This window comes from Nomascus leucogenys, chromosome 14, assembly GCF_006542625.1.
Source record: "Nomascus leucogenys isolate Asia chromosome 14, Asia_NLE_v1, whole genome shotgun sequence".
NCBI lineage: Eukaryota > Metazoa > Chordata > Mammalia > Primates > Hylobatidae > Nomascus > Nomascus leucogenys.
The window spans coordinates 49,044,779-49,064,278 of NC_044394.1; the positions used below are offsets into that span (position 1 = coordinate 49,044,779).

A 19,500-nucleotide genomic window follows, 5' to 3' on the forward strand; every position below is an offset into this window, starting at 1 on the left:
AGAAAACAAATGGGGTAAAAATTTTTAAATAATGAGTATGGATAAAGGGTTTGGAGATCTAGACCTCTAAACACAAGAAGCTCAAAGAACACCTGGGAAATTCATTGCAAAAAGATCATCACCTAGGCACACAGTCATCAGGATGCCCAAAGTCAAGACAAAGGAAAGAATCTTAAGACCTGTGATACAAAAGCATCAAGATAAACTATAAAGGAAAACCTATCACATTAATACCAGATTTCTCAGCAGAAACCCTACAAGCCAGAAGGGATTGGGGTCCCATCTTTAGCCTTATGAAACAAAATAACTGTCAGCCAAGAATTTTGTATCCAGCAAAACTAAGCTACATAATGAAGGAAAGATAAAGTCATTTTCAGACATGCTGAGAGAATTTGCCACTACTAAACCAGCACTACAAGAACTGTTTAAAGGAGTTCTAAATCTTGAAACAAAACCTCAAAATACATCAAAATAGAAGCTCCTTATGACATAAATCTCACAGGGCCCATAAAACAATAACACAATGGGGGGAAAAAAACACCAAAACAAGGTATTAAGGCAACAACTAATGTGATGAATAGAACAGTACCTAACATCTTAATACTAATGTTGAATGTAAAGAGCCTAAATAGTCCACTTAAAAGATACGGAATGGCAGAATGGATACAAATTCACTGACTAAGTATCTGCTATCTTCAAGAGACTCACCTAACACATAAGGACTCACGTAAACTTAAGGTTAAGGGGTGGAAAAAGATATTCCACGTAAATGGAAAGTGAGCAAGAGTAGCTATTCTTATATCAGACAAAACAGACTTTAAAGCAACATCAGTAAAAAAAGAAAAAGAGGGACATTATATAATGATAAAAGGAACAGTCCAAAAGGAAAATATTGCAATTCTAAATATATGTGCACCTAACACTAGAGCTCCCAAATTTAGAAAACAATTACTATTAGACCTAAGAAATGAGACGCACAGCAATACAATAATAGTGGGAGACTTCAATACTCCACTGACAGCACTAGACACGTCATCAATACAGAAAGTCAAAGAAACAATGAACTTAAACTATACCCTAGAACAAATGGACTTAACAGGTATTTACAGAACATTCTACCCAACAACTGCAGAATATAAATTCTTTTCTTCAGCACATGGAACAATCTCCAAGATTGAACATATGATAGGACACAAAACAAGTCTCAATAAATTTAAGAAAATCAGACTTATATGAAGTATCTTCTTTTTTTAATTTATCTTTTGTAATTTTTTTGTCTCATTTTCATTTAGTTCTGCTCTGATCGTTGTTATTTCTTTTCTTCTGCTGGGTTTAGGTATGGTTTGTTCTTGTTTCTCTAGTTCCTTCAGGTGTGACCTTAGAGTGTCTATTTGTGCTCTTTCAAACTTTCTGATGTAGGCACTAAATGCTATGAACTTTTCTCTTAGTACTACTTTTGGTGTATCCCAGAGGTTTTGATAAGTTGTGTTTCACCATTATCTCTCAGTTCAAAGAAGTTTTTAATTTCCATCTTGATTTCATTGTTGACCCAAAGATCATTTAAGATCAGATGATGATGATGATGATGATGATAATAATTATTATTGTTAATTTTTTTGAGATGGAATCTTGCTCTGTTGCTCAGGCTGGAGTGCTGTAGCGCAATCTCGGCCACTGCAAGCTCCGCCCTCCGGGTTCACGCCATTCTCCTGCCTCAGCCTCCCAAGTGGCTGGGACTACAGGTGCCCGCCACCACGCCCGGCTAATTTTTTGTATTTTTAGTATAGACGGGTTTTACCGTGTTAGCCAGGATAGTCTCAATCTCCTGATGTCGTGATCCACCCACCTCAGCCTCCCAAAGTGCTGGGATTACAGGCGTGAGTCACTGCGCCCAGCCTGAAGTATCTTCTTAAATCACACTGGAATACAACTGGAAATTACCTCCAAAAGGAACCCCCAAAGCTATAAAAATACATGGACATTAAATAATCTGCTCTTGAGGCTGGGTGCGGGGGCTCACGCCTGTAATCCCAGCACTTTGGGAGGCGAAGACAAGCGGATCACTTGAGGTCAGGAGTTCAAAATCAGCCTGGCCAACATGGTGAAACCCTGTCTCTACTAAAAATACAAAAATTAAGGCTGGGCGCAGTGCCTCATGCCTGTAATCCCAGCACTTTGGGAGACTGAGGCAGGCAGATCACCTGAGATCAGGAGTTCAAGACCAGCCTGGCCAACATGGGGAAACCCTGACTCTACTAAAAATGCACAAAAAAATTAGTCAGGCGTGGTAGCGGACATCTGTAATCTCAGCTACTTGGGAGTCTGAGGCACAAGAATTGCTTGAACCTGGGAGGTAGGGGTTGCAGTGAACCGAGATTGTGCCATTGCACTCCAGCCTGGGCATCAGAGCGAGACTCTGACTCAAAATAAATAAATAAATAAATAAATAAATAAATAAAAATAAGCCAGGCATTGTGGCACATGCTGCATTCCCAGCTACTTGGGAGGCTGAGGCAGGAGAACTGCTTGAACCCAGGGAGCAGAGGTTGCAGTGAGCCGAGATCATGCCACTGCACTCCAGCCTGAGCAACAGAGCAAGATTCCATCTTTAAAAAATTAACAATAATTATCATCATCATCATCATCTGATATTGAATGATCTTTGGGCAACAATGAAATCAAGATGGAAATTAAAAACTTCTTTGAACTGAGAGATAATAGTGAAACAACTTATCAAAACCTCTGGGATACACCAAAAGTAGTACTAAGAGAAAAGTTCATAGCATTTAGTGCCTACATCAGAAAGTTTGAAAGAGCACAAATAGACACTCTAAGGTCACACCTGAAGGAACTAGAGAAACAAGAACAAACCAAACCTAAACCCAGCAGAAGAAAAGAAATAACAAAGAAAGATCAGAGCAGAACTAAATGAAAATAAGACAAAAAAAATTACAAAAGATAAATCAAACAAAAAGCTGGTTCTTTGAAAAGATAAACAAAATCGATAGATCACTAGCAAGATTAACCAAGAAAAGAAGAGAGAAGATCCAAATTAGCTCAATGAGAAATGAAACGGGAGATATTACAACCAATACCACAGAAATACAAAAGATCATTCGAGGCTACTATGAACACCTTTACACACACAAACTAGAAAATCTAGAGGAGATGGATAAATTCTTGGAGATATACAACTCTCCCAGATTAAATCAGGAAGACATAGAAACTCTGAACAGACCAGTAACATGTAGAGAGATTAAAACAGTAATAAAAAAATTGCCAATAAAAAAGTCCAGGACCAGATGGATTCACAGCTGAATTCCATCAGACATTCAAAGAAGAATTGGTACCAATCCTGTAGAACACTATTCCACAAGATAGAGAAAGAGGGAATCCTCCCTAAATCATCCTATGAAGCCAGTATCACCCTAATTCCAAAGCTAGGAAAGGACATAACAAAAAGTGAAAACTATAGACCAATATCCCTGATGAACATAGATGCAGAAGTCCTCAACAGCAAACTTGCTAACTGAAACCAACAGCATATCAAAAAGATAATACACCATGACCAAGTGAGTTGCATACCAGGTATGCAGCAATGGTTTAACATATGCAAGTCAATAAATGTGATAGACCACATAAACAAACTTAAAAACAAAAATCATGTGATCATCTTAATAGATGCAGAAAAAGCATTTGACAGAATCCAGCATCCCTTATGGTCAAAACCCTCAGCAAAACTGCTATAGGAGGGACACACACTTCAAGGTAATAAAAGCTATCTATGACACACCCACAGCCAACATTATACTGAATGGGGACAGTTGAAAGCATTCCTCCTGAGAGCTTGAACAAGACAAGGATGCCCACTTTCATTGCTTCTATTCAACATAGTATCTGAAGTCCTAGACAGAGCAATCAGACAGGAGAAACAAATAAAGGGCACCTAAATCAGTAAAGAGTCAAACTATCACTGTTCACTGATGATATGATCATATACCTAGAAAACCCTACAGACTCATCCAAAAAGCTCCCAGATCTGATAAATGAATTCAGTAAAGTTTCAGGATACAAAATTAATGTGCACAAATCAGTAGCACTGCTATACACCAACAGTGATCAAGCTTAGAAACAAATCAATAACTCAACTCCTTTTACGATGGCAGCAAAAAACAAACAAACAAACAAACAAAAACACTGACTTAGGAGTATACCTAATCAAGGTGGTGAAAGAATTCTACAAGGAAAACTACAAAACACTGCTGAAAGAAGTCACTGATGACACAAACAAATGGAAACACATCCCATGCTCGTGGAGAATCAATACTGTAAAAACGACCATACTGCCAAAAGCAATATGCAAATTCAATGCAGTTCCAATCAAAGTACCATAATCATTCTTCACAGAACTAGGAAAACAATCCTAAAATTAATATGGAACCTCAAAAGACCCCACATAGCAAGACTAAGCAAAAAGAACAAATCTGGAGGCATCACATTACCTGACTTCAAACTATACTACAAGACTATAGTTATCAAAACAGCATGGTACTGATACAAAAATAGGCACATAGACCAATGAAACAGAATAGAGAACCCAGAAATGAAGCCAAATACTTACAGCCAACTGATTTTTGACAAAGCAAACAAAAACATAAAGTAGGGAAACGACATCTTATTCAACAAATGGTGCTGGGATAATTGGGAAGCCACATGTAGAGGAATGAAACTGGATCCTCATCTCTCACCTTATACAAAAATCAACTCAAGATGATCAAAGACCTAAATCTAACATCTGAAACCATAAAAATTCTAGAAGATAACATTGGTAAAGGTCTTCTGAACTTTGGCTTAGGCAAAGATTTCATGACCAAGAACCCAAAAGCAAATGAAACAAAAACAAATATAAGTAGACGGGACTTAATTAAACTAAAAACCTTCTGCACAGCAAAAGAAATAATCAGCAGAGTAAACAGAGTGGGAGAAAATCTTCCCAAACGTGCATCCAGCAAAGGACTAATATCCGGAATCTACAAGGAAGTCAAACAAATCAGCAAGAAAAAACAAAACAAAACATAATCCCATCAAAAAGTGGGCTAAGGACATGAATAAGCAATTCTCAAAAGAATATATACAAATGCCCAATGAACATATGAAAAGGTGCTCATCATCACTAATTATCAGGGAAATGCAAATTAATACCACAATGAGATACTTACCTTACTCCTGCAAGAATGGCCATAATTAAAAAATCAAAAAGCATAGATGGTGGCATAGATGTGGTGAAAAGGGAATGTTTTCATTTACACTGCTGGTGGGAATGGAAACTAGTACAACCACTAAGGAAAACGGTAAAGAGATTCCATTTAGAACTGAAAGTATAACTACCATTTGATCCATCTATCCAACTACTGGGTATCTATTCAGAGGAAAAGAAGTCATTATATGAAAAAGATACTTGCACGTGCATGTTTGTAGCAGCACAATTTGCAATTGCAAAAATATGGAATCAGCCTAAATGCCTATTGACCAACAAGTGGATAAAGAAAATGTGGTATAAATATACCAGGGAATACTACTCAGCCATAAAAAGGAACGAAATAATGGCATTCGTAGCAACCTGGATGAGTTGGAGACCATTATTCTAAGGGAAGTAACTCAGGAATGGAAAACCAAATATCATACGTTCTCCCTTTAAGTGAGAGCTAAGCTATGAGGATGAAAGTTATAAGAATGATACATTGCACTTTGGGGATTCAGGGGGAAGGATGGGAGAAGAGTGAGGAATAAAGGAGTACACATTGGGTACAGTGCACACTGTTTGGGTGTTGGATGCACCAAAATCTCAGAAATTACTGCTAAGGAACTTATCCGTGTAACAAAAAACCACCTGTTCCCCCAAAACCATGGAAATAAAAAAATATATAATTTATGCAAACAGATAAAATATTAGACCTTTCACTTTAGTATAATATATATAATTCTAATTATCAAAATCCTGTATTTTATATCAATATATCTTGGTAATCATGTTTAAATATCACTATTAAAGACAGACTATTGAGTTTCCTTATTACCCCAAATGTTCACTATACTAGATACTGCTATTTGATCTCAAGAGAATGGATCCTTAAACAGACTCACTCTTCTAATGATTGATCAAGGCCTCGGTCAGGAGATCGATGGTGAGCACGTTCTGGTGAATGACATTTTGTATTTGGCTTCATTGTAGAACTCATATGATAAGCATTACTTGAATAATTTTGGCAGCGAAGTTCTCGTACGGCCCTCTCCCTAAAGCAAAATAGCGATGCTTTAAATTTTATATCCAGCAAAATTATTAAAACTATCATAAAACTAGCTCAATTCATACTTGAAAATCTAACCATCATAAAAGAACTAAAACCTATTGTTACCTAAGAAACAATGTTTTCCATGCTGAAAAGCATTGTTTTTGAGCTTGCATAGAGATAAACTTACCTTTCAAAGCACTCTGTTGCTAGTTGTCTTTTGGTAATGTCTAAATCAGCTTCCAATTGTGTGACAACATTTCTGAACTGGGCCACATCTTTACTCTGGATGGCCCCGTTTAAAAGAAGATAAGAGTTACAGTTGACTAAACTTAAAATATGGCTATGATTCTGGGGTACATTAAACCATATTGATAGTGGTTTCTCAGCTGGATCCAAATCACATTGTGATTTTTATGGCCAGATTTATTAGTACATCTAAAATATGCCCATGTTAGACATGGTAAGTATGCAGAGTAGCCTACTTGAAAAGCCTAAGCAATCCCAGTCCCATTTAATTAGTTAATCCTTCTCTGTTTCAGTTTCCCTGTGGGAACATATTATACATCATCTGTCTGTACTACTTACTATAAATTGTTTTTTATGTAAGTACTTAGAGGTATTATATAAAGTAGTAGTATGATCAAACAATTAACACCGGAATTCACTAGCTCCATGATTAATATGGTCTGTTTTATATATATCTATTCAACCAAGTACCTTATAATGAAATTTGGCATACACAATCTTCAATTTAATAGAATCTTTCTTAAGGCTAAACAATGCCTCAAAAAACCTGTAATAAGGCACAGTATCATAGGGAAGATAAACATTGATGAATGCCACTCACACAGAACATTCTATCCTCTTCACTTGCTTTCAGGATATTATTATAGACTGCTGAAATCTAAACTTTAGAGACTAGTAACAAACATTTCTCATGCTCATTCTAAGCGTTAGTATTTACCAGCCAGTCTAAAACAGAGTATAGCCCTTAGGGTGGAAGTTTTGGCGTATTTCACGAAGGTAGATTTCCACCTACCATCTTGAGAAAGTGATCCTGCAAAACCTGTTGAAGGAATCATAATAGCCTAGCTACAGTAATGGAAAAGAAGGACTCAGTCACCGCCACCATAACCTGAAAACAGTTTCTGAAGGAAAGTGGCCCTGGTTCTGAAGCCCTTGCCTTGTCAGGGGCTCCTAGGAGTGGCTGATTGCCAAGACCATGCTTCTTATCCTTCCCCATGCCCTGACCTCAGATGTGAGGACAGAGTGGAGGCTGGATGAAAAGTGTTACAGATGGGACAGGTAAGAACAGGGGTTAAGGGTCCCCCATCAGTTTTTATGAGAGGTGACCAAGTTTAACAGAAAAAAAATTCACTATACAGGGAGGCAATTCCACCCAATTCTCCAGCCAAACATCTTTTAAGAAGGTTCTAGGAGTGCTAGAGAGCCTAAAAAAAAAAAAGACAAAAAAAGAAAAAAAAAAAAAGAAAGAAAAGAAGCCAAAATCAATATCCCGGGAAGTCTTCTGTATTTTGTGAATGCAGGTGTTCTTCTAGGTACCCAGTACATGCAATAGGTACAAAAGAAAATATGATGTGGCAAATGCAAATACTAGGTTGCAATATATTGGTCTAAATATGAAAATTCTTCTGGTTTCAAACTGGTTAATTTTTTTTCTCATTTTGTTGTATTTCCTAAAGGCAGTATTTTAGATCAGACATTCTATTATACTCAAAACTCTGTTGGAAAGAACCAATAGAGATCATTAAACTTAAATTTAGATAAGAAAAATATAATAGAAAAAGTACCACCTCTTAGGCAAATCACAATATTTCTGATCCTTAGGCAAATTATAGGAGGCAAATTCTCTAAATTCTAGCTTAAAAATTCTACTAAAGTACCAAAAAATTAAGATGTATGACTTTATATTGCTAAACAACTCACATTTTATCTTCTGCCAAACAAAGGTGTTCTTTAAGAAGCTGAATTTCAGATTCTTTTTCTTGAAGTGCTATCTGAGACTGACATTCTTTGTCTCGACTGGCCACCAGCAAAGCTTCTAGATTATGCATGGAGATTCTCTCATTTGTCATCTGACTCCTCAGGAGTTCAATTTCAGAAAGAGCAGAATGTAACTCATTCTCCATCTGTACGATAATAAGAAGATATCTACACTTATTCCCATTAATTCACTTAACTATTATATTATCAGGGACTCACAAAATTTCCATAATCTGTTATAAACCGGCAACTACTTTTAATGTGATTTGAAATTGTGTCCCTCCTTCTTACCAAATAAACACACCACACATGTATGTATAGTATCACTTTCTCCATCTCTCTGATCATATCAGAAAATTCATTAAGAAAAGGCTTATTAATTTCAAACTGCAACCAGTTTCCACTACCAGCTTTGATATTTCTTTATATACCCCTGCAAGACTGACAGGATGATATCTGTGAGCACTGCTTTGTCCTGAGTTAGGTGAGCTACATGCTTATAGAGTATCACTGGACTCCATAATTAAGGAATATAAGGAGTAATCTCTTATATTCTTATATGAAGAGTAATCTCTTATATTCTTATATGAAGAGTAATCTCTTATATTCTCTTAATATAATTAATTATAATTGTGTTTAATAATATAATTAAACACAATTATAATTAATATAAGGAGCAATCTCTTATATTCTCTTGCATAAACTTGTGGAAAGCTTCCTTTTGAAAATTATCTTGAGCCTTAAAATATGCTCAGTGAGACAAATGTTTTTTAAAAAGGAGGAAGAACAGTCACTAGTATTTAGAAAACAATTATTTCTTATCTTGTAATATACATAACAAATTCTATATGCATTTAAAAAGTTAAATTTGAAAAGGTAAGCTTTAAATTCCAGTGAAAAGAAATAAAAATGAAATTACAGGGAAGGGAGATAGGTAGGTAGGGAAATTTTCTAAGCTAGATACAATGCAAAAAAAAGTTTTGTCACATTAAAAAAATAAACATTTTGATAGTCAATATAAACTTAACCAAAATTTGAACGGAAACAACTGGAAGACAAATAAACTTAGTAAATAAAATTAATAGTTTATATTTTTACTAACATAAAGAACGCATATAAACTGATGAGAAATATGAGCTAAATAATGATCAGAAAATTTACAAAAGGAGAAATACAATTAAATTATAAACGTATGGGGAAAATTTACCCTTACTAGTAATCAAATAAACTAAAACAAGATGCCATTACTAGTTCAGGGCTTCTTACCTCAACATTACTGATGTTTTGGGTAGGATAATTATTTGGAGTAGGGGCAGCACTATGCATTACAGGATGCTTAGCAGTATCCCTGGCCTCTGCCCAATCGACGCCACCAGCATTCCCCACTCTAGTCATGACCATCAAAAAGGTTATTACTAAATGCATACTGGGAGCAAACTCTTTCAGCTGAACTGGAAAAACTCTACCAAAGATACTGTTCTAGTCTATCTAATTGGCAGATTTGTTAGTTTGTGTTAATGAACATTACATTGGGCAATGGCAATCTCATATACTTTGCTGGCAGGAGTAGAAAATGGACCGTGATTTTTTTGACAATAGCTTTTTTGAAATATAATTCACATGCCATCAATGATTTTTAGCATATTAACACAGTTGTACAATCATTACCACAATCTAATGTGAGAACTTTTTCATCATCCCAAAAAGAAACTCAAGGTTGGGCATGGTGGCTAACACTTGTAATCCCAGCACTCCGGGAGGCCAAGGTAGGTGGATTGCTTGAGCTCAGGAGTTTGAGACCAGCCTGGGCAACATGGTGAAACTCCATCACTACAAAAAATTCAAAAACTTAGCCAGGCATGGTGACATAGGCCTGTAGTCCCAGCTACTCAGCAGGCTGAGGTGGGAAATCGCTTGAGCCCAGGAAGTTGAGGTTACAGTGAGCCAAGATGGCGCCACTGCACTCCAGCCTCAGCCACTGAAGGAGACCCTGTCTCAAAAAAAAAAATAAATAAACAAAACCAACACAGAACCTTCTCTGGCCCTAGGCAACCCCTAAACTATTTTCTACTATTTGCCTTATTCTGGATATTCCATATAAATGGAAACAAACAATGTGTATGCAGTCTTTTGTGACTGGCTTCCTTTATTAGCATAATGTTTTTAAGAGTTATCAATGTTTTAGCAGGATCAAAACTTCATTACTTTTATTGCCTAATAATATTCCATTGCATAGATAAACCACAGCTCTATTCATGAGTTAAAAATATTTGACTTATTATACTTCGGGACTATTATAAATAATATTGCCATAAAAATGTGTATACAAGTTTTTGTATGGACATGTTTTCATTCCTCTTGAATAGATAGAAGTGATATTTATGAGCTGTAAGGTAATCTAATTTTTAACATTTTGAGGAACTGCCAAAATGCTTTACAAAGTTGCCTTACTATTTTACATTTCCACCAGCAATGTATGAGGGTTTCACTTTTTCCACATTTTTGTCAACATTTTTTATCTTCTCTCTGATTACAGCCATCCTAGTGGTTGTGAAATAGTATGGTTTTGATTTGCATTTTTCTATTAATGATGTTCAGCATCTTTTCATGTGTTTATTGGCCATTTATGTATCTTACGTAGAGAAATGTCTATTAATATCCTTTGCCCAGCTTTTTAGGTGGGTTATTAAGTTTTTTGTTTTTTGAGACAAGGTCTCATTCTGTCACCCAGGGTGGAGTGCAGTGGCATGAAGATGGCTCACTGAAGTAAACCTCCCACCTCAGCCTCTCAAGTTGCTGGGAATACAACTGTGCACCACCACACCTGGTTAATTTTTGTATTTTTTGTAGAGATAGGTTTTTGCCATGTTGCCCAGGCTGGTCTTGAACTCCTGGGCTCAAGCGATCCTCCTGTCTCAGCCTCCCAAAATGCTAGGATTAGAGGCATAACCACTGCTATATATTTTGAATATGAATCTCTTATCAGATATATGGTTTGCAAATGTTTTCTCACATCTTGTGCATCATCTTGCCACTTTCTTGATGATATCATTTGCAGCACACAAGGCTTTTTTAAATTTTGATCAAGTCTACTTAATCTATTTTTTTGTTTGTGTTTTTGACATGTATTTAAGAAAGTGCTGCCTAACCCAAAGTCACAAAGATTTACTTCTGTGTTTTCTTCTTAATATAGTTTTTGCTGTTACATATAGCCATATGATTCATTTTCAGTTAACCTTTGCATGTGATCCAACTTCATTCTTTTCCACATAGATATTAGGTTGTCCCCACGCCATTTGCTAAAAATACTATTCTTTCCTCATTGAATTGTCCTAGCACCTGTATTTTGAAAAATCATTTGGGCACAAATGTGGACACTATTTCTGGACTCTGAATTCTGTTCCATCAACCTCTATGTCTTTCCTTATGCTAGTACCACAATGTCTTGATTACTTCAGTTTTGCAGCCAGTTTTGAAATCAGGAAGTGTGATTCTCCAACTTTGTTTTTCTTTTTCAAGATTGTTTTGGCTGTTCACTTGCACTTCCATATGAATTTTAGATCAGTTTGACAATTTCTACAAAGACACCTGGGATTCTGATAAGCATTGCATTAAATTTGTGGATCAGTTTTGGGAGTAATGCCATCTTAACAATGATAAGTGTTCTGGCCCATGAACATGGCATGTGTTTCCATTTATTTAGGTCTCCTTTAATTTCTGTTGACAACGTTCTGTAGTTTTGTAAAGTACAAGTATTTGTCTCTTTTTTTCTTTTTTTAAGACAGAGTCTTGCTCTGTCGCCAGGCGGAGTGCAGTGGCATAATCTTGGCTCACTGCAACCTCTGACTCCGTGGTTCAAGCAATTCTCCTGCCTCGGCCTCCCAAGTAGCTGAGATTACAGGCACGTGCCACCACACCCAGCTAATTTTTGTATTTTTAGTAGAGATGGGGTTTCACCATGTTAGCCAGGATGGTCTTGATCTCCTGACATCATGATCCGCCCACCTCGGCCTCCCAAAGTGCTGGGATTACAAGCACGAGCCACCGCGTCCAGCCATGTTTGTCCTTTTTTAGTGCTACCCTTTTTGATGCAATTCCGTTTGATATATTTTTTTCATTTTCAGATTGTTCATTGTTAATGTATAGAAATAAGAAATATAATTGGATATTGATCTTGTGTCCTACAGCCCTGATGCTCATTTATTCTAATACTTTTTTAGTGGATTCTTAGGATTTTCTATATTTCAGATCATGTCACCTGCAAACAGAGATAGTTTTACTTCTTTTCCAACCTGAATGCCTTTTATTTCTTTTTCTTGCCTAACTGCCCTGCCTAGAACCTCTGCTACAATGTTGAATAGAAAAGGCAAGGTGGGCATTCTTGTCTTGATACTGATCTTAGGGCAAAAGTACTCAATCACCACTAAGTACAGTGTTTGCTGTGGGTTTTTCATAGATGCCCTTTATGAGGTCAAGAAAGTTTCTATTTCTAGTTTATAGAGTGTTTTTATTAGGCAAGAATGTTGGATTTTGCCAAATGCTTTTTCTGCACCCATTGAGAAGGCTGTGTGGTTTTTGTTCTTGATTCTATTGATATGATGATGTATTAATTGATTTTTCAGGTGTTAAACCAACCCAGCATTCATGGAATAAACCCTACTTGATGGTGTAAATTTCGTTTTATGTGTTGTTGGATTCAGTGTTATAGTATTTTCTCGAGAATTTTTCATCTGTATTCATAAGAGATAATGGTCTGCAGTTTTATTTTCCTATGAGATCTTTGTCTGGCTTTGGCCTCAGGGCAATAATGGCTTCATAGATTGCATTAAGAAGTGTTCTCTTCTACTTTTGGAAGAGATTGCAAAAATTCTGGATCAATGCATCTTGAATCATTTGGAAGATGATTCTGAAGCCATCTGGGCCTCGGTATTACTTTATGGAAGTTTAAAAATTTCTATTTTGACCTCTTTAGGTTACAGGTTTATTCAGATTTTCTACTTTTCCTTAAGTCAGTTTTAATAGTTTGTGTTTTTCTGGAAATTTGTTGATTTCATCTAAGCATTTAATTTTTGGCATTCAGTTATTCATAATATTCCCCTATGATACTTTTTTTATAAGGTTAGTAGTGATGTCCCTTCTCTTATTCCCGATTTTAGTAATTTGACTCTGTCACTTTGCTAAAGATTTGTCAATTTTGTTGGTATTCTGAAAGAACAAGCTTGTGGCTTCTTTGATTCTTGATTGTTTTCTCTTCACTTAGTTTCTGTTCTAATCTTGATTATTATTTTCATTCTTCTTGCTGTGGGTTTAGTTTGTTCCCTTTTAACAGTGTTCTAAGTGGAAGGCTAGGTTAGTGACTTAAGAGTTTTCTTCTTTTTTAATATAGATAGGCATTTCTAGCTATAAATTTCCCTCTAAGTACTGCTTTAGCTGCATCCTATATGTTTTGACACAGTACACATTCATTTTCACTAATCTCAGAGTATTTTCTTTTTTTCCTTTGTGATTTCTTGACTCACCACTATTCCGGAATGTGCTGCTCAATTTTCTTATACTTGTGAATTTACAAAATTTTCTTCTTTTATCAATCCCTAACAATTCCATTGTGGTGGGAAAACATACTTTGCAAAAGTTCAATCCTTTTAAATCTATTGAGGCTTATATTATGGCCTAATGTATGATCTGTTCTGGAGGATCTTCCATGTTGAGAAGACTATGTATTCTACTGTTTTTGGAAGAGTGTTTTATATATTTATGTTAATGCCAATTTGGTTTTTGTGTTGTTGAAATCTTATATTTCCTTGTTGATGTTCTGCCTAGCTGCTCTCTTCATTATTGAAAGTGGGGTATTGACATCTGCAACTATTACTGTTGAACTGTTTATTTACAGCTCAATACAGAAATGTTATTCCTACATAGCTGTATTTCTTCCTTTTCTCACTAGTGATATTAGTCTTACACTTACATCTATACGTCACAAGCCCAATGATATATTGTTACAATTATCACTTTTAAATGTTATAGCTTTTAAAGAAGTTGATAGAAGAAAGGACAGCAACATATACAGTCAGACTTAGCAGCTCTTTTTTTTTTTTATTTTTGAGACGGAGTCTCACTCTGCCACCCAGGCTGGAGTGCAGTGGAACGATCTCGGCTCACTGTAAGCTCTGCCTCCCAGGTTCACGCCATTCTCCTGCCTCAGCCTCCCGAGTAGCTGGGACTACAAGCGCCTGCCACCACGCCTGGCTAATTTTTTTGTATTTTTTTAGGAGAGACAGAGTTTCATCGTGTTAGCCAGGATGGTCTCGATCTCCTGACCTCGTGATCTGCCCGCCTCAGCCTCCCAAAGTTCTGGGATTACAGGCGTGAGCCACTGCGCCCGGCCCAAAGCAGCTCTTTTAAATATGTTCAGAGAAATAAAGGAAGTCATACTTAAGGAGGTAAAGTAAGGCCATAAATGGATGAATGGATAAAGAAAATGTGGTATATATACAAAATGGAATACTATACAGCAGCGGTCCCCAACCTTTTTGTCACCAGGAACTGGTTTCATGGAAGACAATTTTTCCATGGACAGCAGTGGGGGTGGGGATGGTTTTGGGATGAAACTGTTCCACCTCAGATCATCAGGCATTAGTTACATTCTCATAAGGAGTGTGCAACCTAGATCCCTTGCATGCGCAGTTCACAGTAGGGTGCACACTCTTACAAGAATCTAATGCCACTGCTGATCTGACAGGAGGTGGAGCTCAGGCAGTAATGCTCACTCACCCACTGCTCACCTCCTGCTGTGCAGCTAGGACTGGTACCAGTCTGTGGTAACAGGCTATGGGCCCGTACAGGTCTGTGGCCCAAGGGTTGGGGACTTCTACTATATGGCCTTTAAAAAGAAAAAAATTCTGTCATTCATGGCAACCTGGGTGGAATTGGAGGACATTATGCTAAGTGAAATAAGCCAGGCACAGAAAGACAAATACTGTATGATCTTACTTGTAAGTGGAATCTAAACAAGTTGACTTTATAGAAACAGAGAGTAGAATGGTGGGAGGAGGAAGGATAGAGAAAGGGGAGATGTTGATCAGAGTCCAAAGTTTTAGTTAGACTGGAGAAATAAGTTTTGGTGATTTATTACACCGTATGGTGACCACAGTTAATAATAAACTACTGTATAATTCAAAATTGCTAAAAGAATAAAATTTTAATGATATCACGCAAAAAATAAGTTGATAAGTTGATTGATATGTTATTAGCTTAATTAAACCTGTCTACCATACATACATCAAATCTTTCTACATACATAGACCAAAACATCACATTGTACTCCATAAATATACACAATTATTATTTGTCAACTAAAAAAAGAAAGAAAAAAGTAAAAGAAAGCCTAATAACAATGTCTCATCAAATAGAGACTAATAATAAGGAAATAATAAGCTGCTCTAAAAGACAGTTTCTTTTGTTTGCTTTATTTTCCTATAGATGGGCTGCATTTTCCTGGCTTTTTGAGGGTTAAATTTTTGTTGTTGAAAACTAGAAATTTTAAATAATATATTGTAGCATCTCTAAATACTGATCCTCCCCATCTTGGGGCTTGTTATGGTTGGCTTATTTCCTTATTTATTTGTCTGGACTGTTTCTATGATGTCTGTTTCCCTTGCAGTATATAGCTTCTGATGTTGCTCCTCAGGGTATGCACATAGTTACCCCAACCCCTCCCATGGGCATTTACGCAATCATTCTAGCCCCTTCCGCTAGGATGCAATGGATTTAGCCAGGCTCTCTTTGACTGTCTCTCTCTCTCTGATCTCCCTGTTAAGTGTCTGGCTGGTCTGTCCCTACTGGTATCAAATCCAAATATTAGCCTCTATTAATTGCTAGCTGACTGTTCTATTTATTTTGACAATCAACTGTGGGTTACCTTGCTTCACAGTCTGATCCAATTACATTTGATCCCTTTGCAAGGGTACTACTTCCCAACCCAAGCATTGTTGAGGTATGATTGACAAATAAAAATTATATATACTTAAGAAATGTAACATGATGTTTTGATACACACATACATTGTAAAATGACTGCCACAATTAAGCTAACTAACACATCCATCACCTCTCTCTCATCTAGTTACTATTGTATGTGTGTGTTAAGAACACATGAGATCTATTCATAGCAAATTTCAAGTATACAGTATATTAACTGTAGTTACCATGCTGTACATTAGATCTCCCAAACTTATTCACCTTGTAACTGAAAATTTGCACCCCTTGTCCAACGTCTCCCTTCTTCCCCTACTCCCCTCACCCCCAGCCCCTCATCACCACCATTCTACTCTCTGTCAAACTCACAGAAGAAGGGGTAGTTTTGAGGCAAGTTTTTGAGGCTTGTTCTGATCCCAGAAGGGTTCTTGTTAGCTGCTGCTGTCCAGGGTTCTCTATTCAACTTCTAACTGGTCTATTGTTTCCATTTTTGTTTTCATGACGTTTCCTCTTAATTGTAAAGCAGTGGCTTTTTGAAAGCTTGTTGGCTGTATGTGCCAAAATTTACACTTGTGGGAATCCATCTTAAGGATATAATGCAAAATGTGATAAAAGTTTTATGTAAAAAAATTTTCCATGTTGTTTTATACAATAAAAATTTTAAATTTTTTACACAGAAATGGTAAAAAGTAGAATAATCCATTTAATATATTATTTTGCAACTATGCAAAAGAACACAAAAATCTGGCTAGGAAAAGGAAAAGCCAGAATGAAATGTAACAAAATGTCTATAGTAGGAGAAAGTACCTTATTCTAGTTTTAGGTTCTGAAATCCATTGTAGCCTAAGGTGATGACTACATTTTTTAAAATCCTTTGCTTCCTTCAAAAATTATATGAGATTCTCCAAAGCACTTCTCATATTATGCTTAAGGAAATCATCCATAACATAAGTATTCATTAAAAGATGTTAAAGGAAGAATATTTGGAATTCATGTTCTCAAAATTCCTATTGAGAAGAGTTAGTTAATAGATATACTATTTTTTTTTATTATACTTTAGGTTTTAGGGTACATGTGCACAATGTGCAGGTTTGTTACATATGTATCCATGTGCCATGTTGTTTTGCTGCACCCATTAACTCGTCATTTAGCATTAGGTATACCTCCTAATGCTGTCCCTCCCCCCTCCCCTCACCCCACAAAAGAGATAGAAAATCAAGACCAGGGTATATTGTATATTATGTGAATTATATATCGACAAATATATCTCAGTAAATGTATTTTAAAAAAAAAGAAAAGCAAAGAAAACTAAGACTGAAAAAAAGGTCCAGATAGTGCTTTAAACTATTTTTATGGAGAACGAAGGTGGCAATATAGATATTTTTGACCCTAACTTCTCTTTTCTTATTTAAAATCATCTGAATGATCTCAGGGATGGAAGGCTAGTTCAATATTCAAAAACAACCAATGTGATCTATCATATTAATAGGCTAAAGAAGAAAAATCATTGGATCTTATAATTAGATGCTGAAAAAGCATTTGACAAAATTCAACATCAATCTATGATAAAACCTCTTAGAAATATGGGAATAGAGGGGAAATCCCTCTACTTGAAAAAGAGCAACTGCAAAATACTACAGATAACGCTAGTGGTGAAACACTGAATGCTTTCTGCCTAATACTGGGAAGAAGGTAAGATGTCCACTTTCACCATTCTTAACTGACACAGTGCTTAAGTACGAAACAGTGCAAGAAGGCAAGAAAAGGCAAACAGATCAGAAAAGAATAAAACTGTTCTTATTTTCAGATATAGTGGCTGTTCACCTAGAAAACCCCATGGAATCTGCAGGAAAACTCCTAGAACTAGTAAGTGGATTTGGCAAGTTCATAGGACACAAGACAAACATTCAAAAATTAAAACTGTTGGCTGGGCACGGTGGCTCATGCCTGTAATCCCAGCACTTTGGGAGGCTGAGGCGGGCAGATAACTTGAGGTCAGGAGTTCGAAACCAGCCTGGGAAACATGGTGAAACCCCGTCTCTACTAAATACACAAAAATTAGCTGGGTGTGTTGGCACATGCCTGTAATCCCAACTACTCGGGAGGCTGAGGCAGGAGAATCACTTCAACCTGGAGGCAGAGGTTGCAGTGAGCCAAGATCGTGCCACTGTCTGCCTGCCTGGGGGACAGAGCAAGGCTCTGTCTCAAAAAAAAAAAATTAAAATTGTTGGCTGGACATGCTGGCTAATGCCTGTAATCCCAGAATTTTGGGAGGCTGGGGCAGGAGGATTGATTAAGGCCAGAAGTTCGAGACCAGCCTGGGCAACATAGCAAGACCCCATCTCTACAAAAATCAAAATATTAGCCAGGCATGGTGACACATGTCTGTAGTGCCACCTAGCTACTTGGGAGGCTGAGGTGAAAGAATTACTTGAGCCCAGGGGTTCAAGACTGCAGTAATCTATGTGCCACTGCACTCCAGCCTGGGCGACAGAGTGAGACCCAATCTCTAAAACCAAACCAAAAGAAAATGAAAAAACAAAAATCAATTGTACTTCTACATACTAGCAAGGAACACATTGACAATGACATTAAAACTAAAATACCACTTACAATAGCTCAAAAAAAGAATACTTATTTTTATTTTGTAGGTGGAAATCTAAACATACAGAACTTGCATGCTGAAAACTACAGTTAACAAAAGAAATCAAGGAAGATCTAAATAAGACATATCACGTTCATGAATTGGAAGCCTTAGCATAGTAAAGATGTTAATTCTCCCCAAGTTAATGCAATTTTAATGCAATTCCTATCAAAATTCAAGCAGGATTTTTAAAGATATAAAAAGATTATTCTAAAATTTATGTGAAAAATCAAAGAGATTAGAATACCTAAAACAATTTTGAAAAAAAAAAAGAATAAAGCAGATGAACCTAAATTAAAGACTTAATATATAACTGCAGTAATCAAAGTTCTGTGGTACTGGGTGAAAGACAGATATATAGGTAAATGTAAAAGAACAGAAAACCAAGAAATAGACCCACACAAATATACCCAACTGATTTTTCACAAGGGTACAAAATCAATTCAATGGCAGAAAGATAGCTTTTTAAACAAATGGTACAGAAGCAGTTGGATACTCATAGGCCAAAAAAAAAAAAAAAAAAAAAAAAGAACCTCTATGTCAACCTCACACTTTACGCAGAATTAACTCAAAATGGGTCACGGAA

General features: G+C 36.5%; 1 protein-coding gene across 1 annotated transcript in view; it reads right to left on the bottom strand.

Annotated features, from left to right (window-relative positions):
• Positions 1-19,500, bottom strand: part of TSGA10 (testis specific 10) — a 151,377-nt gene that overhangs the window by 13,508 nt on the left and 118,369 nt on the right. The window contains 2 exon segments of the mRNA XM_030828593.1: positions 6,145-6,294; positions 8,241-8,443. Of these exon segments, the coding sequence (XP_030684453.1) occupies positions 6,145-6,294; positions 8,241-8,443 (353 nt within the window).